At 42.4% G+C, this 26,331-nt stretch overlaps 1 protein-coding gene across 1 annotated transcript; it reads left to right on the top strand.

Annotated features, from left to right (window-relative positions):
- Positions 1 to 726: 726 nt before the first annotated feature.
- Positions 727 to 18,264, top strand: LOC121826226 (disks large homolog 5-like). The gene is made up of 6 exons (XM_076560689.1): positions 727 to 921; positions 3,392 to 3,554; positions 12,127 to 12,310; positions 16,139 to 16,254; positions 17,195 to 17,289; positions 17,457 to 18,264. Exons 1-6 carry the CDS (start codon positions 789 to 791, stop codon positions 17,624 to 17,626), a joined length of 861 nt encoding a protein of 286 aa, XP_076416804.1. The 5' UTR covers positions 727 to 788; the 3' UTR covers positions 17,627 to 18,264.
- The last annotated feature ends 8,067 nt before the right edge of the window (positions 18,265 to 26,331 follow it).

The following is a 26,331-nucleotide window of genomic DNA, read 5'->3' as shown; positions in this document are numbered from 1 at the left end:
CCCAAAAACGTGCTCCCACAGAAGAGTGCACAGTTATCAGGACAAGACTGAGCTAGACCATGTGAGGAGAGAGTGGAGCAAGAAATGTAAGGAATTGCTCAAAATCTTTAGCCATCAGGCAAATGAAAATCAAAATGACACTGATACCATCTTATACCTATCAGAATGACTAAGATTAAATCCATTAATGACAGTTTATGTTGGAGAGGATGTGGAGCAAGGGGAACACTCCTCCACTGTTGGTGGAGTGCAAACTTGTACAGCAACTCAGGAAATCAGTAGGGCAGTACCTCAGAAAATTAGGAATCTACCTATATTAAGACACAGCTATACCATTTTGGGCATATACCAAAAGGATGCTCAATGATGCAACAGGTCACTTGCTCTACCATGTTGATAGCAGCATTATTCATAATAGCCAGAACCAGAAAACGACCTAGATGGCCCTCAAGTGAAGGATATAATAATATAAATGTGGTACCTTTACACAATGGAATATTACCCAGTGGTAAAAAAAATAGTGACACCATGAAATTTGTAGGCAAATGGATGGAAAAAGATACTGAGGAAGGTAACACAGACCCAGAAAGACAAATATGGTATGGGCTTACTCTTAAATGGATATTAAATGCAAAGCAAAGGGTAGCAGATATACCATGTGACATCAGTGCATGGACATTCTACTGTCTCCCGGAGAGCCCTGACATTCCATGTGATGTCACCAGTACTGTGGCAACACCAACTGTCATTGGGGCATTGGTCCAGTGTCTCGTGTTTCACCTACAGACATGCTGACTAGACTGAACAGGATTCTTGGGAGACAGGATGGCGAGCACAGGGAGATCAGAGGAAGGCAGAAGGAAGATGACCTTCAGCCTCCATGTCACACATCAAGAAACAAATGGTTCTGGGGAAATCACAGTGAGTCCTGGGGAAGGGATGGGGAGCTTCCTGAAGGAGGAAGGCTTCAGCTGATCCTTTCAGGAGTGGGGCTCAGGAGGGGAGAGTTTCTGAGAAGCAATGGGCCTATCCTGGTCCTCTGAGTTCTTCAAGCGCAGACCCAGAGATGAGGATTTTCCATGGTGAGTTTGTAGAGAGCCAGGGATGATCAAGCCTGAAGCTGCTCTGTTGAGGGCCCTCTGCTTTCACTCTGAGTGGGAAGGAAGCACAGAGGGACTAAAGAGGTTTCAGTTCCAGCCCTGCACTTCACCCACACTGGATTTCTTTTGGTGTGTGTCACTAATAGCAGGGAGAGTAAAGTCCCCTGGCCAGAGCTAGAGAGTATCACATTTTAAATAACAACCACTGGCAGGGCAGGAGCCACCAAGTATTGCCTCATGTCAGTGACCCCTAAGGTTTCTGAGTTACTGCTCTCTCACTAGCCAGTCCTCTTTTCTCTACCTTGAGTTCAGGACTAGGACATCACTCTTCCTGTATTTGTTCTTGGTGTCTGAGGGCTCACCTATGGATGCCCAGTCGTTAGGTATTTTCAGTCATACCTATCAGTAGTTGATAACACTTTTGCTAACATCATGATGGCTGGAATGTATTCTGCTGAAGCATTTGGCAAAAGTTTCATCATTACCTGTGTGACTTATCATTGTTCTGACAGGACCCACATAATCCTCCACCACCCCCATACATTGTAACAGCCCCGTGGATCTTCTCTGATGTGCTTGTTCAAATCATGGAAATGATTTTCCCTCCCCATTGTCCTGAGCTAATTTCTTAGCATCCTTAATTTCTCATCTTATTAGTTGGGGATCATCAGGATGAGAAGAGCTATTCCTGGGCAGTGTGTGGAAAATGAGTCTTGCTTTCCACACATGATGGACTATTGAATTAGAATGAACTAGATTCTAATGAATCAAAGAGATCTCGGGATTGGAAGGAGGAGGTGCTGAAGGCCTTCCCCTGTGTCTCAGTAAAGAATCCTGGAAAGGGCATCTTGGCTACTGGTGAATTGGAGAAGAGCTTTTTATGAGATGGAGATGACCATTGACAGTGGCCGTAACAGTTGATTCTCTAGAAATTCTGTTATATCCTGAAGAGCCTGTGGCATCTTCTGTGAAACCACCAGTGTTGTGGCAATGCCAACTGCCCTTGAGGCATTCACTAAGTGCTTATATTGTTCACCAAATTGACATGTTGGCAAGACTGATCACACTGATTGGCAGAGAGAGGCCTCATTTCCTAAGGAGGAGGTGAGGCTAGAACTGGACTTTCTAGTAATGGGGATCAGTAGCTGTAATCATGAAGCAATGGGCCTATGCTGCTTATCTGGGTTCCTAAAGTGCAGATCCAAGGTGGAGGATTCCTGATGGTTAGTTGGCAGAGGGCCAGGAATGGTCAAGGCTGCAGCTGCTGTGCTGTGACCTCCTTCAGTTCATTCTGAGTGGCAAAGAATGCAACAGGAGGCCCAGAACCACTAATGCGGTATCAGAATGGGATGTTGTTGCACTTTATGTCTGATGTAACTACCAAGGAGGGAAATTTTCCATCCATGTACCCAGGTCTGAGACATTCAGTTCCTTTTAGTCGTGGACACAGGTTATCAGGGCTGGGAGGTGAAAAGCAGTAGGGACTCCTGGACTTCCTTGCATCACATCAGTGTAGCACGAATCTTAACAATTCTTATTAATAAAATCAAACCTGAGCCAAGTATTGGGGTGAATGCTGGAAGATCAGAGAAGCAGAACAAGCCACATCTTCCTCTTCCTCACTTCGACAGTTCCTCAGCTGATCCTGTTTCCTCAGACTGGAAGCTTCTGTGTCCTCGTCCGAATGGCTCTCAGCTGAACTGCTGCTCAAAAGCCTGAAGGCTTAACCAGCCAAAAGCTTCTAGTTTCTGGTCCTCATGCCTTATATACCTTTCTGCTTTCTGCCATCACTCCCTGGGATTAAAGGCGTGAGTCACCATGCCTGGCTGTTTCCAATGCGGCCTTGAACTCACAGAGATCCAGAGGGATTTCTGCCTCTAGAATGCTAGGATTAAAGGCGTGAATACCACCACTTTCTGGCCTCTGTATCTAGTGGCTGTTCCTATCTCTGAAGCCAGATAAGTTTATTAGGGTGCACAATATTTGGGGGAACATAATACCACTACCTATCAGGTATGAGCTGACAATTCCAAACCAACATGGCTGGCCTTGCTTATGTCTTTCAGGGCCAGTGGGGAGCAGTAGGGGATGAGGCATATATCTAGCCATAGGGATTGGAGAGAGACACATGGCTTATAAGGCCCAGCTTAAGGAGAGCTGCTCTGATCTTTGAGGGCTTCACTGGGTTCCATGCATTTCCTCTTCCTCAAGGTTCCTCTTGGGACACCACATGACCTTCTTTGCTTATGCCATTCATCTGTAGAAAATCACTTGTGCTTATGTACCTACAGGGATGACTAGGAAGGCATCATCCACACCCTTCTTCTTCACTGAGCAGCAACAGCAGCTGAACCAGGTGGAAAAACTGAAACTTCAGCTACAGATGATGACCAATGACAGGAATGAACTGCGTGAATTCCTGGCCTATTACAAAAACAATGAGTTGAACAACAGGTATTCATCATGCCCTGTTCTCTGGTGAATGTCTTGACCCTACAGTGTCAATTCCAGCAGTCCTTGGGTCACTGGAAGCTGCACCTGCAGGGCTACCTGCACAAAAATTTCCCTGAATGCATCTGAGAGGCAGAACTGAAGCCTGTAGGAGTGAGATGGGACACAGGCTGTTCTGATTCCTCCTTATGAAAACCAGAGCCTGTGGCCTGAATCACAATCCACAGAGAGGGGCAGTAGGGTGTAAGATCACAACATGCATTTCACAACATGTTGACAGATGTTGGCTTGTAGGAAATACTGGGTGCTCTGAGTTTAACCTGAGTCTCTGTATTTGACAAGATATTTACTTTTGCTTGCTGCTCTGGGAGCAGCTTGAAGGGCCTGGTGGTCCTACTTGTTCAATCTGTGTGTGACTGGAAGGCCTGGAGTCCATCCCTGCTCCTCTCTGGTCTTGTTCCTTGTACTGGGAGACAATTCTACCCACATACATTTCTCTGACATCCTAACTCTGTGTCAGTTTGTGTGCATGTGAATTGCCCTCTAAGGGGCCCAAACATTGCAAACATGGCAGTGGCAGGTTTTGTGCTTTTCACCTCCCTCTCCCTTGAAAAACCATTAGATTACATTCCTTAATTTAGTCTCCAGAGTTCAATCCCTTTTTTGAACACCGACTCATTCTTGAAACTAAACATCAAAGTCCAACCATAAAAATTCATTTCTCAGCTACACTTGCCGACCTGACAAATCAGATCTCAGCAACTTACCCTAGCACAGACTTAACCTTTCTATTTAAAATCCCACTGTGGAAAAAAGCCTGCTGCGTGTTGTCTGCCTTTGCCTGATCCAGAGGCAGGCTCCCAATGCCATGCTTGCCCTGCTGGGGAAATGCATCTCTTTGTGCTAATGATTTGGTGTCTCAGTGTGTTCTGTACTGTCTCTGAGAGGCTCCCTTACACTGTGTGTGTATGGGAGCAGAGGGTCCCTTCAGATTTTGTGAGTTAGAGATTGATAGTAGGCCTGAGAAGTTGCCTGATTCAAAGATGTCAGGTGATATAAGTGCTGAGACCACGGAGCTCCACTTTAAGCATCACTGTTCTGTGGGGCGTTTACCCACCACCCCCACAGCTTCCCAGAGTTTTCTTGAGTGCGAGCAGCAGGAAATATTAGATAGAAGGATTTATAGCGGAGAATGTTGCGGAGATAAACAGATAGAAAATAAAGGATAGCCTCGAGAGGGCCTGGAACCTATTCCAACGGGCCCGGACTGTCTCTGGTCCAGGGTTTTTATAGAGACGCCAAGGGGTGGAGCAAAAGACCTCCTCCCCCAGCACAGCCAAGTGCAGGCCATCTCAGACACCTGCACTCAGGCCCGTGGTCCTGATCATCCTCTATTCGGACCTGCTGGGTAAAGCCACGAGGAACCCCAGAACGGGCTCCCACAGGTCCCCCCTTCTTAATATATAAAAAAATAACTATTAATGGCTTACAGCAATCTCCATAGCTGTTACACTTCCCAGTATGGGAGTAGAGGATGATATAGATGGCATTTCTCTTTTGAATTAGGTCCAAGGTGACTACAGCAGTCTTAGCTGCCTCAAGCCCTTTCTAAACCAAAACTCTTAAGGCGACTACAAACTTAAAGAATCCCTTAGCTTCATCATTACCATTAACAGGTTAACAAATATTGCTATACATAGTCACAATTCTCTCAATCTTACAACTCAAAACAAACTCTTAACAGAACCATTAGAATTAGCATATATGGTGCTATATATAGTTAACAATTTTCTCCATCTTACAACTTTAACTCAGTCATTTGAATTTTCTTGTTAACAGAACATAGGAAAAACTTCGATGTATTCATATCAAACTTAAACATTTCCTCAATTCCACAAAGCCAGGGTGCATTAATATCAATAGGTTTCTGCGAACATAATTCAATCTCATAGCTCCTCCTTTTCTTTATATTTTTTAAGCAAAATCTCAAGCCTAGTTAGAAAACCCAAACTTTTCTGTTTAAACAGTTCCATTTGTAACACAAAACCAGTTCCATAAGTAATTCCATTTTTACATAAACAGTTCCACAAAACAATTCATAAATCTCCAGTAAATAAAGCATATACGCATACACAAAATTGCATCTTGATTCTAAGTAGAAATACATTTCTTCGTTTAAACAGTTCCATTTTTAACCCAATTCCAGAAAACCGTTCCTAGGTCATTACTCAAAACTGTCCCATTGCAATGAAATCTCTATGGTTCATTTCATTTAAGTACCAAAATTCAAATGATAAATATTGGTACTAGCCTTCCAAATTTGAAGAAATCCATAACCAAAATGTTTTTGTAATTTTATCTCATTTTAAGTTCAAAAAGTTCAAAAAAGAAAAATTCTGGCATCAGGCTTTCACTTCCAAATATGAAGAGACGTTTTTCAACCCAAACTTTTTGCAGTTAGTTTTTGTTCAAACAAGCGTCTCTGCAACTTTTGTTCTCACAGACAGACCTTTTTAGTTATAGTAATATTTTAAACCACACCGTTTTTGCTGTTAGCTCAGGTTTTTCTGTGCTGCGTTGATATTCCATGGATCTCAGCTGCAGATACCTTGTGCTGGTTCTGGCATCCGCCATTCTTAGCTTCTTAGCGGCTTCTGGAGCTTTTGAAACCATTCAGACTGCCTACTTTGCAGTCTACTAGGACACTACCTTCTGTGTCTCAGGTTCTTTCACCATATACATTAAGAATAGACTCATACTTAACATTTACACTTTTTCACAAACTCACATAACATTATTAACATCTACTTATTTATACTTTATAGAACTACTTTAGCAAATATATTTCCTATTAATTCTTATATACTTATCTTATTTCTTATTTAAACTTACATTTACAACTAGCATCTTACAAGCTTATTACTACATGTCTTAAGACTACCTTAGATACTTCTTACAAGCTTATATTCTTAAAGGAACTCTATTGATCTATTTTACAAACTTATATAGGCTACCATTAGCATATATCTAACTTAGCAAACACCTAAAGATTTCTTAACACAGATCTAACAAGACAGAATTTTACAAACTCACATATCTTATATTCGTCTTTCTACTTCTTACTCTTAATTATTATCACCATCTATCAGAAAGATTCTCTTAACTAGACAGGAAGTACGTACATCATTTCTAAAGTTTACAGTTTATAGTTAGCTTTGTTATAAAGCACTGGGATTTAGTGAGTGTTGTCATTATAGAGTTGTGATACTTGTTGCTAGGGGATTGTAACATTCTCAGGACAAAGCCACACCCCAAAGTTGTGAGTGGGCCTTTTCGAACCGGCAGAGATGCACTGTCAGCGGTAAACAGTTTTTAACTAGAGGTTGTCCCTTCACCCAAATTCATAATAGCTCCCCTAAGAACTTCAATTCAAACAAACGTTTCTATCACAGCAGTACTTTTGGTTTGTTCTACTGAAAAACTTTATGCTGAGGGTGAAGTTATTATATTTAGCTGCTGTAAAGCTCTTTGCCAAAAACTGAACAGCTATTATGTGGTATTTTAAGGATTTTAAAGTGACTCCTTTGCTCTTTTAGGTAGCTTTTTGTCATCCAACTGCCGTAAAAATTTTGCACAGCTATTAGGGTAAATAAGGCATTTTACCAACAGAGCCCAAAACCACGAAGCGCCTAGTTCCATATCCTTTCAATTTTTCATTGGAACCGACACAAACTCTTAGATGATTTTCCTCCTTACTCTTTTTAAAGGCTGTATTTTAAGTTTACCATGAACGTATTTTTGAGCTGACAAAAGTGTTTCAGGGCAATGTCGCCATCTTTAGCGGAAAAACTACCTTTCCCAGAATGCATTTCCCTTATATCAGTCCATAATATCAGTCCCATATCAGTCCCTTATATCAGTCCCTTATATCATTTCCCATATTTTTTTTATCGTGTTTGAGAGTCAACTGGTTCTCTTTTACCAGACTTGCTTGCAAATTCTTGCCCGGGAGGTTTGAACAAAGTTTTTTTGCTTTTGCAACGGGAGATTTGAACAAGCATTTTACATTTTCAGCTATGGCACATTGGGAGGTTTCTGGTCTCTCCTCAGTTGGCTTCAACAGGTGTCTCTCCTTCATCAGACACTGGCCCCCAAATCAGAACCACACCTGCCTCGTTAGCCGGCATTGAGGCTGGCATTTCTGATAGCAACTTTGCTCGGGGCTTGTGTTTGCTTTAGCCAGTCAGTGAAAAACAAGATCATGTACAACAGCTTTTCCATAGCTCTTTCAGAGAGATTTTCTCCCACTGATCTTATTCTCATTTTGCTTGTTCCTTCCCCCGCCAGATGCAGAGCTTCAGCTATCTGTCTGCGGCTCTGTACCTCTGCTAGCTGCCTTTGGAAGAAGGGGTTTTTCTCCCCCCGAAACTGCCTCAAACTCCAGCAGCTTTTTCAGGTCACATATTTTCTGGGGAGGATTATGTCCCTTCTCTGTTTCTTCAGAGTCTTTCTCCCAAACAGTTCCCAGTTTGGTCTCAGTTTATCCCCTCTACCCCAGAAACAGTTTCTGACACTAGAGCAGCGGCTTTCCCTGCTACTGAAGGTAGGGGCTTTCTGTCTGTTTCTGTTTTCGGGGTCTGTGTGGTTTGCATACAGACTGAAAATCTAACAAGGGAGGTTTTTGCCATCTCTAAACTCCCATTAGGACAGGTGTTTTGCCTCATCAGGCCTTCACCTGGCCCAGTCCCCCAGTGGGTTGCATTTGCTTGTCTGGGTGCTCAAGGACAGAGCTTTTGCCAGAGGCAATCACCCCTCAAGGCTACACTCCCTCATCTCAGGGAGTCAGTTGAAACAAAGCTTTCTCAAAGAGGTGCTTTCTCTGACAGAAAAGAAAGCTTTACTCCTGGATAGTTCTGTTCTGCCCTGGCTAGGCTCTTTCCCCAGACAGCGTTCTGACTCAGCAGCACAACTGCTTCAGACACAGTTCAGCTTTACTGTTTTCCTAGAAAGGTCCATACTCTGATAGGAAAGCTTTTCTCAGATTCCTTTTTGCATTTGTGGACCTATTAACCCCGGGACTTGTAGGAGAGTGGACAACTGTGCCATTCCCACCAGCTTTAGCTTTGTTTATTCATTAGCAATCTTCCCCTGGGTCCTGCACCTTCCTGCCTCAGCTCTGTGCTCCAGGAAGTTTACAACTGCAGGAACCCTAGTATCCCCGAAATGCACTCCACCTCAGAGACACCGGCCAGTCGCCTCTGGGTTTTTGCTCAGTATTGAGGATACAATGCTAACAGTTTCAGGGAATCTTTGCATTGGACGATTAGGAGCACCTTTTCATTCTGAAACGCTCACTCAGAACCTTTGCTGCCTCAGCTTGGCTGTAACTGAAAAGCTTGGCTTTTTTGCTTTTCTCAAAGTTTCCTGCCCTTTGGGCTCTCTGTAGCTCTTCACCCACACTCTCCCAAGCGTTTCCCTCAGGGTACTCTGACCCACTGTCTTTTACTAGCTTGAAGAGACAGAGCTTAGAAAAGGTTTTTAGAAACTTGTTCCTGCCTCCTGCATTGCAGAGAGGATTTTTAAAGCTTGAAAGAGAACTTAGAGGTTTTACTGTCTTAAGAGGTTTGTTGTTTTCTCTTAGAACTAATCACAGGTGGTCCCCATACTAATATCTTCAGGTGATTCTAATTTTTGTCATCTCCCAGAAGGACAAATTTAGTTTTTAAGTTTAAGAGAGCTTTTGAGAAAGATTAAGGCTTTTTAGAGAGATTTTTTCCCCCAAATTTTCCAAGAAGAGCTTTTAGTTTAAGAGAAAGATTTTTTCCCCCAGGAGAAAGACCAACTTTTCCCAAAACTTCCCAACTTTAAACTTTGACTTCTTACACCCCCATTTTTGCCTCAGGGAGAAAACACTTTCTCCTGCCGCTTGGACTTAGCATTTCAGCTGTCCCCAGGTCAAAAGCTTCCATAGGAAACTTTTCCTTCCCCATAAGCTCCAAGAAGAGCTTTTTTTTTACTACCCGAAAAGCCCAAAGAAAGATTTTTTCCCCAGTTTGCTTTCAAAGCCCCCAAAGTTAGAAAATTGAGTTTTTCTGTCTAGTTGCCTTACTTATTTTTTCCTACACAATCTTATTCTTCTAAGTTTTTCCTAAACTATATTACTACCCTATATCTTATACTTATCACAGATAGAAATTGAGAAAGGGATAGAAGATAGAAAATTTTGACAGAAGAGAATTTCGCTGCAGCATCGGACATCCTTCCAGTCCGCTTTCCTTTTCTCTCGAGGATAAAACGCCTGCCTTCCCAAAAAATATATATAAAAATATATATATATATTCCATAACACCGGCATGCCTTTCCACTGGCAGGGCTAACTCAGCACTTTCACCAAAAACTCTGTAATAAAACTATTATTTTCCTTTATCTTTAGTCCCTATTACTTTGTCTTAAGTCCCTGTTCATTTGTCTTTAGTCCCCCCTTTTTTTGTCCCTTTTTTCTTTAGTCCCTTTTTTTCTTTAGTCCTTTTTTTCTTTAGTCCCTTTTTTTCTTTAGTCCCTGTTCACGGCGCCATTCTGTGGGGCGTTTACCCACCACCCCCACAGCTTCCCAGAGTTTTCTTGAGTGCGAGCAGCAGGAAATATTAGATAGAAGGATTTATAGCGGAGAATGTTGCGGAGATAAACAGATAGAAAATAAAGGATAGCCTCGAGAGGGCCTGGAACCTATTCCAACGGGCCCGGACTGTCTCTGGTCCAGGGTTTTTATAGAGACGCCAAGGGGTGGAGCAAAAGACCTCCTCCCCCAGCACAGCCAAGTGCAGGCCATCTCAGACACCTGCACTCAGGCCCGTGGTCCTGATCATCCTCTATTCGGACCTGCTGGGTAAAGCCACGAGGAACCCCAGAACGGGCTCCCACACTGTTCTCAGTCTTTGTGCTCACCCTGGTGCCTCATTGGAATCCCCTTGGGAGTTTATATAGTCAGCCTCATGGTGTGACTCATGCATGGCAATACTGATGATGAGTCTGGGTATCCTTGTAAGGACAAAGCATTTCTGTTCTCCTGACAGTGGAAATGTCATTGCAGATTTCAGGTAAGCCCATGCCGGTGGACCTTCTTAGAGAGCTACTCTACCTTTCCGGGCCTACTAAGGAAGCTCATGGAACCCTGTCTCCCTCCCTGTTGACACCCAGCCTCTCCTGGCCCTGGGGCAGGGTAGCAAGTCTAATGCACATCAGGAGTTCCCAGTACATAGGATTCAGTGTGTGACATCCAGTAGGCTAGGGTAGTGCAAAATACAACCTTAATTCATGGGGTCCCTGAGGCCTATGATCACAGGGTTCTTTGTTCCTGGGGCTATGCCCTACCAAAGGCTGAATTCGGAGCATGAGATGCAGAACACAGAGCATAAGAAGGATATGTCAGATGTGAAGAAATTACCCAAGGAGATTAGTGAGGCCTTGTACAAGTGCATAGAGCTGAGTGAGCAGACCAAAACCTACGGGTGAGTGCCTGACTTGGGTAGACTCCAGAACTTGGTAAGGACTGCTTCTTGTTGTCTGAAGTTTCTCCAGTCCTGCCCGACCCCGCTGTCAGGAGGAATCCGTCCCTCCTGCCTCCTGCAGCCAAATGGCCCAAATAAACACACAGAGGCTCACATTACTTATAAACTGTATGGCCAATGGCTTAAGTTTCAGGCTAGCTAGCTCTATCATCTTAAATTAACCCAATTTTATTCATCTGTGTTTTCCCATATGGCTGCTACATTGCCAAGCTGCCGGCATGTTGCTCCTTGGGTGGCAGCTGGCATCTCCTCGACTTCTGCCTTTCTTCTCTGTCTCTCCTGGATTTTCCTGCCTGGCTCCTTCCTGCCTTGCCATAGGACAAAGCAGGTTATTTATTAACCAATGGAAGCAATACCTATTCACGGCATACAGAAAGACATCCTACAGCATCTTCTTCCCTTCTCCACCTTTGAACCAAAGTAAGGGCTGTGGTTCTAGTCTGTTTACCTCTTAGCAAGCAGCCTGCCTTATAGCTTTTGGACTTGTGCCTCCTAGACTGAGTTCTCCTAAGTGTTAAAAGTCTGAGAGCCCCTCCCAACATATTCCTGTCAGCTTCTTGAATTTCTAGACAGAAAACATAGTTTGCACCATGGCTTCTGTGGCTCTGACAGGAGCTTAGACAGCTGGTTTCTATGGGACACATGGATGGAATATATTCCAGATAGGTCTTCTCTCTTCCTCAGAGCATGGTTTCCCTCTACCTGCTCTTGTTTTCCCAATACTGTGAACAGTTAAGTACCAGGATGTGTGTTCAGGAGGTAGCAGATCCAGTCTTCAGAGGTACATGGATCTCTTTTGCTGTCAGGGTCTTCAGAAGTAGTATAAATCTTTCTGGAATTTGGCTATTCTCTTTCTTTGGCCTGCACCTGACTGATTCTGGCATGGATAATGAGGGCTCCAGCCCAGGGCTTTTGGAGATGGGGACATGGGACCTTGCAGGAATCATGGTATACCAGGCAGGGTTGGCAGATGGAGGCAGAGCTCATCATTTTTGGTGATATTTCAGCACCCTCTACAGTCAGCATCTGAGTGAACAGACTCAGCTGAAAGAACAAGTGAAAATGTTGCTAGAGGACAAGAAAAAGCTGCAGCGGGAGCAGATTTTACTACAAGAGTCGCATGCAGAGGCAAAAAGGCTCTGTGAAGAGGCCCATGAGAAGATCTATGACCTCTGGACAAGGCAGCTGCAGGTAGGTTTCAGCAGCAGGGCCAACCTGGCCATCAATCTGACCATACACACACATATATACACACTCATATAACCATGTACTCACTTATCCACCTGACCCAAAACATCCAATAGTTCACTTCTGTGATCATTCACAATTCTTTCTTGGAGGTAGCCTCTGATAGCAAGCAAACCCAACTGCTCTGCTGGAAGCTGCAGTCCATTCAGGGAGACGGGTAAGTCACATATCACTCACCTGTATGTCAGCATGGGAGGAGCCGGGCTGTGATGGGAGCCACAGATATCGAGTGAGTCAGGTCAAAGGTCTGGGTCTCATTTGCTTGGCAGGGTCATGTGAGATCAGAGCAGACACAGCATGGAAGGAGGAACGCCGCTGAAAAAGTCAAAGACAGTGTCACATCGACATCTTTTTGGGTGTCATATGGCATTTTAACCTCTTGTTCCCAGATTGCCATGGTGTCCTCTTTCCCTGGCCAAGCTCTTGGTTCACAGTGACAGAAACTAAATTAACAGCTTGTCAGTACTGCTTGCTGTAAGTGGCATTGGCCAGTTCTCCCATCCTGGATCTTACATTCAGAAGCTCACTGGATGACCAGAGATGAGGCAAGAGCTTATGACAGGCAGTGTTCAGGGTGACAGATTTGAGCCAACTGCATCAACATAGCTGCAGAGACACAGCATGCTTCCCTAGGCAATTTTACCAAAATTATGCAGAACTGTGGGACTCATTTAAATAGCTATTGTGAAGAGTTTAAAACCAACTGGCAATGTCATCCTCATCCAGTGTGATGTCCTCCTCACTGCATTCTGATCACTGATAATTTGAGGGATTTATGTCTGTGTGTGAGTATGCCTGCCAGAGGGCACATACATCTGTGGTTGTTTTGGAAGGTCTGATGATGACATCGAGTGTCCTCTGTTGCTTTCTCCCTTATGCTCTTCAGCCTGAGTCTCTCACTGAACCTGAAAGTTTCTGTTCTGGCTAAGCTGGATAGCCACAGATCTTTGGATCTCCTGTCTCCTCACAGTAGAGCGTCCTGTCTTTTTCTGTCCTATTTTGTTGCTAAATGGTTCATTTCGTCAGAAAGAGAACTGACTTGTTGGTTTCTCTTAATTTTTAAACAATTTTATTACTTTGGATTTAATGCATCTTATAATAAATAACAAAAATCAAACAATGGAGCTACTTTATAAATAAAAAAAGTAGACTTCTTTTCTTTCATGACATAGAGATAACTTCCCAGGAAAGGTCTGTTTTGTCTACTGGCTTCACAACATTGAACCTGACATTTTGATACTCACTCTTAGGACAGAGTCCAAGTCATAGTTGTATAGAGTGCTGCATTTAAGAAAGTGCTGGGGATGACCTAAGTAGCCTTCCACTGACTGACCTGGGGCTGTTTTAATATAATGTGAACTGTAATCAGGTCAAAAGTTGTTGGGTAATGACAATGGGTGACTTCCATTCTCTGGTGCTGTCAATGTATTCTGTGGAGGAGGCTGGGTAAATTTAATGAGGCGACTATGATGGTTCAACTTAAATCTATCGGGAGGCTTCATGTCCCACTCTCTTCCCCCAGCACTTGGTTTTGTGTGGTCCAACTCAGTTGTGCAGAGGTTGTTACTTATATGTACGATCAGTGAGTCTGGTGATAAGAACTTCCCTGGGAAGGGAAATAAGTTCAGGCCAGGGCAGAAGAGCTTGGCTGGGTCTAAGAGACTTGTAGACAGCAGAGAGGACCCACTGCCCCCCACCCCCGGAGTAGAAAAGGTGCTGCAACATTCTAGTCTTCTCCCTTGCCTTTCTGGATTCAAGAAACGTGCATGTGTGTGTGTGTGTGTGTGTGAGTGTGTGTGTGTGTGTGTGTGTGTGTGTATGCGTGTGTGTGTGTGTGTGTGTGTGTGTGTGTGTATGTTCTTGTTGTTGCTGTTGTTGTTGTTATGTGTATCTTTGGGGAATGAGAATATGTGTTTGAGCCTGTATGTGTATGTTCACTCTCTCACGGAACAATGGAACATCTTTAAGAATAATGGAGATGGATTTCAATGGGAAAGTACTGTGCCTAATCTGGTTAGTACCACTTTGCCTCCGTCAAAGAACAGATGGAGTTGCCCATCCTTCTGCATGTCCATACAGCTAACTACAACCAAAGGCCACATAACTGATGCAAGCTAAAAGTTTTTCAGGTATTTGTAGAGCCAGAATTATTTATCTGCAAAGAAATAATCTGGAGAAAAACTAAGTAATGAGGTCCATGACGGTGAGAAAGATGCTACTGAGAGGCAGGAAAGGTTGCCGTGGGATTGTATCCTTCTCTGTTCTGGGTGAAAGGAGGCTGACCATTGATGACTTCCCTGCATCCTGTTTTGTTCTTCTCCACCTCGCCTGCTGCCATTTTCCTTTCACCTTTGCCTAACCTTGGTTCAGCTAACCTGTTCCTTGGATCTTGGCCTGGACTTTATTCTCAGAGAAATTTTGAACTGCAGAGGGGCTTATGGCTGCATCCCAGCCCAGCAAAAGTCTGACAGCTATGCTGAGGTGTGAGATGAGGTTGTCTTTGCGCACCACTTAGGCTCATCATACTCTCAAGTACCCACTCCATGTTGTGCCTGCAGCACTCAGAAACTTCTTTTATTCCAATCGTCTTCATCCTGAGTTAAATTCAGCCTGATGGAGAATTGGGTGAAATGAGAACTCTCAGACATTGCTAGTAGTATAAAATGGTGCAGCCCTGTGAGAAGCTATGTGCAATTATTCAGAAAGTGGAACTGCAGTCTTCGGGTGGAGCATTGATTCCAGAATGGAAAGTGGTGTCCACAGAGAATAGGGGACAACAGGGATACAGCAGGACTCATCAGAACAGCCCAACTAGAAACTATCAGATATCCACCACTGATGAGTGCAAACATACAATGTGGTCCATGGGATATTGTTAAGTATGGAATGATATTTGCAGTCATTTGGCCATGAGTTAGTCAACCTTCTGTTACTCAAAGACATCTCTGACACAATCAACTTACTTGGAGGAAAGTTTAATATAGATTCTGGATTGTAGAGATTTTCTAGTTTTCTGGGCTCATTTCTTTGGGCCTAAATGGAGGCAACCTGTGGTACAGAGAGCTCTTTTAAGAGGAACCTCCTTGGAAGCACTGGAAAGCACTGAGTAAGAGCAAGGGGCTGGTCCAATGCCATCCAGTGGTCCTGTGCTGGGGAACTAAGCCTTCAATGCACTGACTGGGGAACTTGCTAGGAGAGCTTAGATTACAGATCAAGGAACCCTGGTGTTCACCTGTCTGTGTACAGGTTTTCAAGGCAAGCAGTACATTCACTTATCTGCCCACTGAGTTCTTTTCTCAGGTCACCAGGCATGTACATGTTATACAGATACACAGGCAGGCTGAACACCTGCACATATAAACAAAAAATAAAATGAAAAATTATCAAAACTGAGTAAAAATACACAATGTTCTCCACATCCCTGTGCTCAAAGCATCCTGTGTTTCCTGCCTCTGTGCAGGAATATGGGTAGAGAGGGTATAGATTAATCAAAGGTAACTTTGTTCTCCATAGTATCCCAGGTGATCTCTTCTTACATTAGTGTTTTCTCAGAAACTAAGTGTGGATGGAGTGTAGTGTGCTTGTATGTATGCATCCATATACATGTTTGTGCTGGGGAGAGAGAGGGGGGGAGGGGAGGGGAGGGGAGGGGCGAAGAGGAGAGGAGAGGAGAGGAGAGGAGAGAGAGAGAAGAGAGGAGAGAAGAGAGAATGCATGTTTATGTACATGGTGAGGAAACCTCCCCTAAAAACACAATCTTCTAATGAACAGGAACATCAAAGACTTGAGGAAAATCATCAGTCCCTGCTGAAGCAGAAGGAGCTGTTCACCCGGCAAAGGGACTTGGCAGTAAAGCTGCAGCATCACTTCACTGTGTCCCAGATGAGGTAGGAGCCCAGGCTTCCAGAAGCAGGTGGATCCAAGTGGGTCCGCTGTACCTGGATCTCCATCCTCTTTGAGTTTTGTCAATTGGCAAAGCTGCCAGCCACGGGCAGGGAAAGAACGCCTCAGAGTGTCATTGTTGGCTCAGTCAACAGGAAGCAATATGCTTTCTCCTTGTTCTTATGGGGACTATGTCCCCTTCTTCCTTTCTGAGACCTCTAGTATGCTCTGAGTATCTCATCTCTTAGATTAGATCTCCCCACAAATATTCCCATGACAGCCAGAAACGTGGAAAGGAGGATCATTGATCATGAAGGAAAGTGTGTGCCCTGCATCTTTTCCATCAGGAACATCACGTTTAGAGATAAGTGTCCACCCTTTGCAGTTTTGCATAGAGCACACTACTGCTGATTGTAGGCTCTCTGCAGTGTTTATCAGTTTCTCATGAGAAGATTTACTTTTGGTCATAAAGTAGGAGCTGACAAGGTAATCCCATGCAGGGTTCTGAGCTGTAGGAATAACCAGAGCCTTCTCTGCATTACTGTGTAGGCTCCACTAGAGGGCAGGCATAGAATTTTGCAGGAGGTTCACATTCACCTTGATCTAATCAAGGCCAGGGATATCTTTCCTGACCTGTGTCTCAGACCTTGACATACTGATATTTCTCCAAAATGATGTCTTTGGACTGTTAGAGAAATATGCTGTTTTTTTTTTTCTAATCCAGCAAAGTGTGTATATTTCAGTTCAACTTCTAGCACTTTTTAAAAGCTGAGAAAAAAAAATCCTGCCCAGGTGCTCTCTGTCCCTTTTCCCTTGGGGAAGCAGGGAATGAACTCAGCTGAAAGGTAATGCTCGATTGTCTAGTTCAGTAGAGCTGGTGGGGGCTCAAAAACCTGACATGGCAGGTCCCCCCAGGCTTGTGCCCCAGCTGCCTTCCTCCCCTAGGTTTGAAAACCTCCAGCAGGAACTGGAGCAGACCACAGCCCAGGAAGACAGCCTCCTGCAGAAGGAGCTGCTGGGGCAGAAACACTATGTTCCAGGCAAGTAAGCCACCATTGAGTCCCATCCCCAGCAGCCAGGTTATTCATGGGGTGTGTTTTCTTCCTTAACTTTTGTTTACTATGGATTAATAGGCCCTGATTATTCTTGCCAGTGGCAAGCAAAACTGTTTCTGAATCATATTTTCTTTGCTGATTTTCTCTGACAGCACCTCTTCAGAAAACTGAGAAGGCTGGAAGAAGCGAGAGACACCTTGAAAGCATGACATTCTACACTCCAGGTTCACAGCCTCCTCAGAAAATGCCACCTCTTTTCAGCTGTGAACTCAATAGTGAGGCAAATATCAACTTACCATCAGGCCATCCAGCCACAATCTGATCCCCATCTGTGGTTCACTATTCCCAGAGAAAAGATTGTATCATAAATAGTCTGAGATTCAGAGGACACAACACAAATTACTAAGAACCCTGACATCCATCAGCACGTGGCCCCACTGAGGAGCAAAACAACATGGAGAGGACATGTGGGTGAGCAAGAGTTCTTCTGTCGACTTACTATCAAGGGCTTTGACAAGCTGACTCCATATGTGATAGAAATCTGACAAGGAAGACTGTGTTAACATCACACTACCATCCAGACAGACCACACCCAAACCATAAGATTCTCTCTAGTGCAGTGCTGAAGCTGACGCCATGTCATGGGCAAGTGTTACTGAAGATAATTCACTGCAGAGAATAAGACAGTTCCTCACCTCATTTGCTCTTTTATAATGAAATTCTAAAGGATCCTGAAATTTGCTTAATATTTTTTTGTTTGTATGTTGGGATATTTATGCTTTAGATTTTGGTTTTCTTCATTTTGGTTTTAAGGTTTTGTTAATTGTTATTTCTTTTATTCTTGTCACTGTTTTAATAGTTTGCTAAGGCTATACATTGTATATAAGGACTGCTGTTTTGAATGCCCCCATTGAGTAAAATTAATGTATTTTTATGAATAAAATCCATTTTCAAATTTCACTCTGCGACTCTTCTTTAGTCAGAAGAGTTTTCACACTGCTGTAATCCCAGAACTCACAGGCTTGGATGTATCTCAGTAAGTTTCAGGAAGCTTTGGCTGCATAAGCATTTCCCAGCCATAGGTCTCAGTGCTACACAGGAGGATGACACCTTGGATGTGGATGGAATACCCTACTCCATGGATACCCACTACATAATAGAAAAACTAGACATATTGTATCCTTGACGTCATATATTTAGCTGCCAGGAAAATGTGGTATGCTGTATACACATGTTCACGAAATCATCATGTAGACTAAATTAAATGAAAACACAAGAATATTGCTCTAGGCTTCTCAGGAAATAAGAATATTCATTAAAATTGTATAAAAGAAATCAGAAAATGAAAAGCAATCTGCCTCTAGTTTTCCTGAAATATAACATGAAATGATAACCGAGAAGAAGAGATAATTTCCTAAAAGACATGTTGGGATATTTTGTGGTGCTTTTCTTTGTACTTATGGGTGTTTGCCCACCATGTACATGCAATTCCCACAGAGGCCAGGTGAGGGCAGATTCCATCTGGAATTTAGGTTAAAGAGGTTTGTTAGCTGTCCTGTGGGTCTTCTGAGACAGCAATGAGTGCTCTTCATGGATGAGCCATCTCTCCAGTCCCTGCAATTGACCTTGTCCTCCCAGCCATGTGTGCTGTCTTAGGTGGACTGGATCACTCCCAACCAAAAGATTCTTGAAACCTGTTGGGACAGGCATACTAACTGTCTTAGGCTGCCACACATCCATGCAGGGCTCTCAGAGGTTCAAGATCCTGCCCCAGTATCACTCACTGTCAGACTGGCACAGATTTGCTAGATCTCTTCTAGGTTGACTGTGCTGGGGTGGAGGTGTGGTGAGGAATCCCACTTGATGGTCCAGATAACCAATGTTGGGAGGAACCTCATTGACTAGGTGGAGTGGATGGAGCCTGCATCAGGGGCCACATGTCTCTGGTGCAGAGTGATTCTGTGCAAGACTAAAAAGGAGAGAGGTAGTTGATGCTGCTCTTTTACCACAGCAGATCTCACATTATGTTGAGAAAGTTCTTCCAGAGACTGATTGACTCTTGTGAAGCTCCTCTGGAATATATCTGACTCCTGAGACTGAGAGTGAGGCAGAGAGTTCATGTGTAAAGGATGTTATCCTATGAGTCTCCAGACTGGAGCTGTCATATCAAGGGTTAAAAGAACCTCATGTCCTCTGTCTTCATGTGGTGGGGCTATGCCACGTCTTGGCCCACAGAAGCTAAGACATTGGTTTTTCATTCCTCACTTAAGCTAGAATCTCTCCATCTCATATAATTTCTTATTTAATTAGATTACTGTGTGTTCCATTTGAGAAATTTTAGACTTGTGTTATTTTACTTTCTTGCCCAGAAGCTATAGAAACCTTGTAGGCTAGCATCAAAGCATCACCTAAAAAGCACGTTAAGGGAATGTGACCATGTGGAATTTAGAACTGAGATAAGGCTGTTGTCAGGCCCAAACTACTCTAAAAGTTCTATACTTCTATACCCTATGACTTTGAGGCTGTGGTCCAGCTAAATGAACATTGGCTGGCTATAATGGCAACGTCCTTGAATCCAGGAGTTGCTCAGTCCACTATGCTTGATGTCTCAGCCCATTAGCAGTATAGTCTGGAATCCCAAAGCATTTGGCTCCAATGCCAGTGAAGGCATGGACTTGCTACCAAGGTGAGAGCAAGCAGGTAAAGAGCAAAGCTCCCTTCTTCCATTTCGTTATATGGGCTTCCAGCACAAGGCCTGGCTGAGATTACAAGTGGGGTTTTTTGGCTCAAAACATCAGAGGTAAAGGCATTTCTTCCCCCATCAATATCCAGATTAAAGATATGTCTTCATACTGCAAAAATCGGGATTACATGTGGACCTTCTCTCTTCTAATTAAGCAAAAATACTTCACAGGTGTGCCATTCCATTTGTGGGTTTTAGTTCATTCCAGATGTAATAAATTTGACTAACAAAAATAGCTATGACAATTGCACCCTTGTCAACTTGACACACAATTATATATTTTTATGTCATGATTAATTTCCAAATGTAAAACAGTAACCAGGTCCTAATAATTTCTAAACATGATCTAATTAATCCAAGTACAATGCAAACACATTATGTATTAGACCAGCTAAAAGTATGCCTAATATTATTTAACCATTATGTACAACTGCAAACACTTTATAAAGTTAGAATAAGTGGCAATGTACCTTGAAGGACATGCTTTTACTATTTCAAATTTAAATATGATAACCATCAATATTCTCCCTCTTTTGGAATGAATGTTGTTATCTATTTGTTTATTTTTTTTTTATATCCTAACCAAAATTTCCCCTCCAGTCCTCTCCTCTCAGTCCTTCCCCCAACATCTACTCTTCCTGCTCCCCATCCATTCCTCCTTCTCTTTTTTCTCTTCAGAAATGGGCAGACCTCCTGTGCATATCTGCCTGCCATGTTATATCAAGTTGTTGTGGGACTAGGCATGACTTCTTACATTGAGGCTGGACACAGCAATTCAGTAGGAGGAATGGGTCCCAAAAGCAGGGATTAGAGACAAGCCCTGCTCCCACTGTTAGGAGTCTCACAAGAAGACCAAGTTATACAACTATAAAATACATGCAGAGGACAGTGGTCTGTCCCATGCATGCTCCCTGGTTGGTGGTTCATTCTGTGAATCACTATGAGCCTAGGTTAGTTAGTTCTGTAGGATGCTTGTGGGGCTCCTGACCCCACTAGCTCCTACAAATATTTAATTGTTTATTAATTATTTTTTGTACATTGGTGTTTTGTCTTCATGTATGCCTGTAGGAGGGCGTCAAAACCTCTGGAACTGGAGTTACAAACAGTTGTGAGCTGCATGTAATCTTTTTCATGTTTTAAAAATTAATTATTTCATATGATGAATGTATGGAAATCTTCCTATTGGTGTTTAAAATAATAATATTCATCTATTTACTTATTTGGAGATGGAGAAATACCTACATACAATAGACAGAGAATGAACATACAATACACACCATGCCATTTTGTCATTCTGTTCATATGGAGGTCAATGAACAAATTAGGAGGAGTCAGCTCTTTCCTTCCACACAGCTACCCATCTCATTGGCCCTTCCCTGGTACTTTTCATGATCAACTCATGGCTTTCTGCCTTAAGAGGGTTTTCTTGTGGTTCTGAAAGTTAGAAAATATTTAAATATTAAAGGGCATTGTGAAAATTTTGTGCAAAATTTTGTTTCAAATGAATGATACTCTCAATAAGAGCTCACCCTAAAAGTAAGAATTCTTGGTGAGTAGAGGTTTGCTGTGTGTCTAGCTTGCAGAAACTGCTGGTCCAGAGTAATTCATGCGAGAAGGCAAAAGTGAAGTTACTCTGCCATGCAGGTAAGTGAGTTCACTGGAAACCACCAGTGAATATGCAAAAGCACCAAGGAAGGTTCCAGAATGATTCAATGAAATGGCATGTTCTTCTTGGCATTGTGCCTTTGTGAGTCTGTCCTGTGTTCCTAGTACACTTCTCAGGTCCAAAGGCTATTGGTCATCAGGAGTGCTTTGCAGGCCCCTGTGGACAGTTCAGGTTTTAGCATTTAACCAGTTACAGCAATCACCACATACTTAACCAAATGCAACATTCTTACAAGGGTAAAAATTTCCAAGGCACTTCATAAGTTAAATATCCTTCATGGTTACTGCGTATTTTAGAATACCAAAGTCTCAAAGACGTAGTGAAAAACATTCCAGTTAGAGAAATTAGTTATATATTTCAATCACTAAATACTTTTAAAACAAGAATTACTAAAACTTTGATGCAAAATGACATGCACAGAACATGATATGAACACAGTCATTAATTATACCCAGACCTTTGGCTTTATTTCATACTTGATGGCACTCAGAATATGACATCTCAAAACATGGGGCTTGACATAGGAAGTTATTTGAGTGGATGAAAGAATGTGAGGAAGGACTCAGATCTTCCCCTGAAACCGCTCATAAAACCTAGGAAGGACTTCCTGACAATTTCCTGAAGCAGTCAGAAGCACCACATGTCCCTCTATGGAGGAAAAGTGCAGCCTCATATCTGAAGACTGATGAAGGCACACAGAGAGGATGTGATCCAAAAGCCCTCACTATTTGCTATTCATCAGCTTGACTCCTATTGCTTTAATTTTGACACACGTTTCATAACATTCCACTTTCCATCAACTCAGGAATAAACTCTCAGGTCTACTCATGCTCTAAAAGGCACAGTGCTGGCCCTGAGCCATGGTGCATGCCCAGGGCTCAATGCCATGCCACTTGGTTGAAATGACTAGACTCACCAGGAGGTGAATATCAAGGAAGACCCCCAAGGTGTGAAGGGTAGAGGTTTTGGGAAATATGTGGGATACATAAAGGCATCATTCTGTGGTAAGGAACGAACTCTGGTGGACATGAAGGCTGTAGCTCACCCTAAGGATCAGGACCATAATAAAATCTAGAGTAAGGACCCATCATCAGTCCTGGGGCCATGTGCTCTTCTGTCCATATACATTGTAGAATTTGGGGAGGGAAGCCTGATTTTAGACCAGATGAGTGTTTGGAAGGCTTCCTTTCTTTGGTTGACTTGTCCTGGTCTCTAGCTACATGCAGTGTCAGTAATTTCTCTTGAGATCATCACCACAGCAAGACTGATGACATTTTACCATCTGCATGGGCTCCATGGGTCACTCTGACTTGTACCTGGGATGTTACCCCACTTCTAAACTAAGGAGTGTTCTGGGGCTGCTGGATGTCACTTGGGACAGTTTTTGGCAGGAGTCTGTGAAGCTTGTGGTGACTACCCTTTGGTGGAGGCATGGGGACTCTTGGGGATAGACTACTCCTGTTGGCTTGCTCATTCTATTGAGACTTTAGGCACTAGTGAATCGTTCATGTCCTTGACTTTGTTCTTGGATTTCAGGCTTGGAAGACTGGCTAGGGCTCGCATAGACCAGGCAATGTGCCCTTTTCTAAGACATCCAGGCATGTACGGGGTAACAGCTGCTCTTATACCCTCATACACATCATCAGTTTGAGTGAGATTTACCTCTTTCCATCCTTCCCCCGATAGCTGGAAGCTCATTAAGTTGTGTCTAAGAGGGACCTCTCTAAATGAGCCTGGTGCCTGGTTGGGTACACAGGGGTCCAGGATTCATGGTTAGATACTCCCCAGGGCATATGAGAGTGAGGTGGGGATGAATGGCAGCTGATGATGCTGTGTTCACCTTCTCCCATCTCCCTTGCTAACTCAGTGGCTGGGCATCAATACTATATGCTTTTATGATTAAATAATTTGATACAGATTAAGTGAAGTCCAAAATGTTGCTATTAATGTACATTTAAAATACCTGACTTTTAATTGTAAATTAGCATATTCACTTAGTATTACATGAGAATATGCACATGTGAGCATTACTTCTTAAGCAAAAGATAATCTATATAATGACAATTAATTCTGAATGAATATAATCTTTAAAAAAAAATCTCAGGTCTAAGCAGGGGGTGCTTGATCATTAGGAAGAGTTGTGCTGTGAAAGTTTGTACTACGTGAGTGTTCATGGTTTTCCCTTGTTCATTTCTGTTTTGTTCTGGAGTCTCTATCAAGGATCCTAAGATAGTTTGAACCAAAAGATTGGTAGAACCAAATGATACCATTCTCCATTTTAAAAAAAGTACTCTCCTCTACAAAACATCTTCTATTAGCACCACCAAAATACTGTTTCATTATGCCTTCTAAGGATATCTTGCAGGTTTGTTAATTTGAATATAAGAAGCTCCCATAAGCTCACAGGAAGAGGCACTATTCGGATGTGTGGCTTTGTTGGAGAGAGTGTGGCCTTGGAGGATGTATGTCACTGTGGGGGAGGGGGTTGTTGAGATCTCTTATGCTCATGCCATGCCTAGTGTCTCAGAGCACTTTTTGTTGCCTGTGGGATCAAGATGGAGCTCCTTCTCCAGCACCATGTCTGCCTGCATGCCTCCATGTCCTGCCATGATCATAATGGACTAAACCTCAGATACAGTAAGCCACCTGATTCAATGTTTCCTTTTATAATTGTTGCTGTGGTCATTGTGTCCTGTCATAGCAATAGAAAGCCTAACTAAGACAGTATGTATCTAACATAATTACAGAAGACAATAAACTCAAAGAAGAATTTTACTTTTGGACCCCCTTTGGGCATGGATCTCTTACATAAACCAGCTCAGATGCAGAATACCTTGTAACGGTTTGTACATTTAGGTGTATTTGTTACAAATGCTTTTAGACCTGTATCCTCTATGTAGACATACATCACTTCAGAGCAAGCCCAGGTCAATCAATTCACCTTGCTAAGTGGAAATCTGGGACACCATGTGTCATGCAGTGGGGAAGTGCTGATCTGTTGTTCTACACTGAGTAACAGCGTGCAGTCAGTAATACCTTTATCTTTGTGTTCTGCCTTTTTGCCTCCTATTACCTCAGACATGATCTTTCACCCATTTAACTAGAACTTTCCCAACACATGCAGACAGCCCACCCCCACTATCTCCTTCCCATGCTACTCACCCTAGTTACCTCTGTGTCTCCAAAGCCTAGTGAAATAAATGTTTCCTAAGCCTACACAGAACCATAAACTAGTACATGAAGAAATTAACAACTCGACTTCTAGGCAACTAGAAGATGCTTTAGATAGAGACAGTAGTGGCCACTACCATCATGGAGAATGATACCTCATAACTTATATATATTGAACACTGCATTATTCAGGGGAGAAACAATTAAATACAGAAAAAAATTAAATATAGGATTAATATTAAACTACTGAAATGATATGCAGGTATAGAAAAAAGCATTGAAGGAAGTTTTGATATTCATTTCTAGATACTGATAGCAAAGTTTATTTCTCATATTTCTGGTTTTTGAAAGTTACATGTTACATATTTTCTAATAAGGCAAATGCAGTGCCTCAGTTGTGAATTAAAAAATGATGCCTTTCATATATATATATATATATATATATATATATATATATATATATATATATATATATATATAAAACAGGCACTCATATTTGAGGCAGCAAAGAGCCAACACAGCAATCTGGGCACTCAGAAAGTTCTGCTGCTTCCTTGGCTGGTGTCTGGGAGTTGGGATTTCAGTTTATCTTTATATTTATATACACATGAATATGCAGTTAAATATGGTTCTACACAATATGTATACCATATAGATACTTATAAAACATGAACATATATAATGTTCATGTATATATAATGAACATGAATAACTATACTCATAGCTATGCATACCATACACATGTATGCCAATACAACAAAGTTTGTTTCTTTTTGATTTTTTGTTATGCCAATTTATTGTACATTTAATTCAATTTCAAAGTATATTTGTGTGTGTGTGTGTGTGTGTGTGTGTGTGTGCACATGCAATTGTGTAGATAAACACATGATCTTAAATGTATGAATGTGGGCACATATTTGTGTGTGTTGTATGGAAACAAGCATATGTGTATTGTGGCACAACATGATGGTGACCTCATCCTTTACGATGGGCTAGTTGCACTATTACAGTGAGGTGGGGTATGCTTGATCATGCTACATTCTGTGCATGGTTACAAATACTAGCCATCATTTAAGGGAATTGGTTAGAAATTATTGGTTAAGATAAGAAAAAACTGGATCAAATTTCAAGCAGAGGATAACTCAATGAATTAAATAGAAAAAAAAGGTATTTTAAGAAGTAATATGTTTATAAAAATTTAAAGGCTTAAGTATGTCATGAAAGATTGAATACATTCTGTATTCGACCTGGGAAGTAGTTTAAGATATAAAAATATGGAACATTAAATCTAAATAAGATTTGAATACAAATAAAGTTTATATGGGGTCTAAGATAAAATGGTTTAAGGTATGGTAATATAAACAGAATATTTAGGGAAAAAAGGAAATATATGAAATGCAACTTCACTTAGATAAAGTTTCTTTTCTTTTTCTTTTTTTTTTTTTTT

Source organism: Peromyscus maniculatus, chromosome 23, assembly GCF_049852395.1.
Source record: "Peromyscus maniculatus bairdii isolate BWxNUB_F1_BW_parent chromosome 23, HU_Pman_BW_mat_3.1, whole genome shotgun sequence".
Classification (NCBI taxonomy): domain Eukaryota; kingdom Metazoa; phylum Chordata; class Mammalia; order Rodentia; family Cricetidae; genus Peromyscus; species Peromyscus maniculatus.
Note: the sequence above shows the minus strand (reverse complement) of the source record. Positions and strands in the feature narration are given on the sequence as shown.

Bases quoted from the DNA above. Each gene is read 5' to 3' on its own strand.
- LOC121826226 (XM_076560689.1), top strand. From the start codon at position 789: ATGCTGACTAGACTGAACAGGATTCTTGGGAGACAGGATGGCGAGCAC. The intron at 3,555-12,126 runs GTATTCATCATG...GTGATATTTCAG, and splicing joins AACAATGAGTTGAACAACAG to CACCCTCTACAGTCAGCATC. The intron at 17,290-17,456 runs GCAAGTAAGCCA...TTTCTCTGACAG, and splicing joins GCAGAAACACTATGTTCCAG to CACCTCTTCAGAAAACTGAG.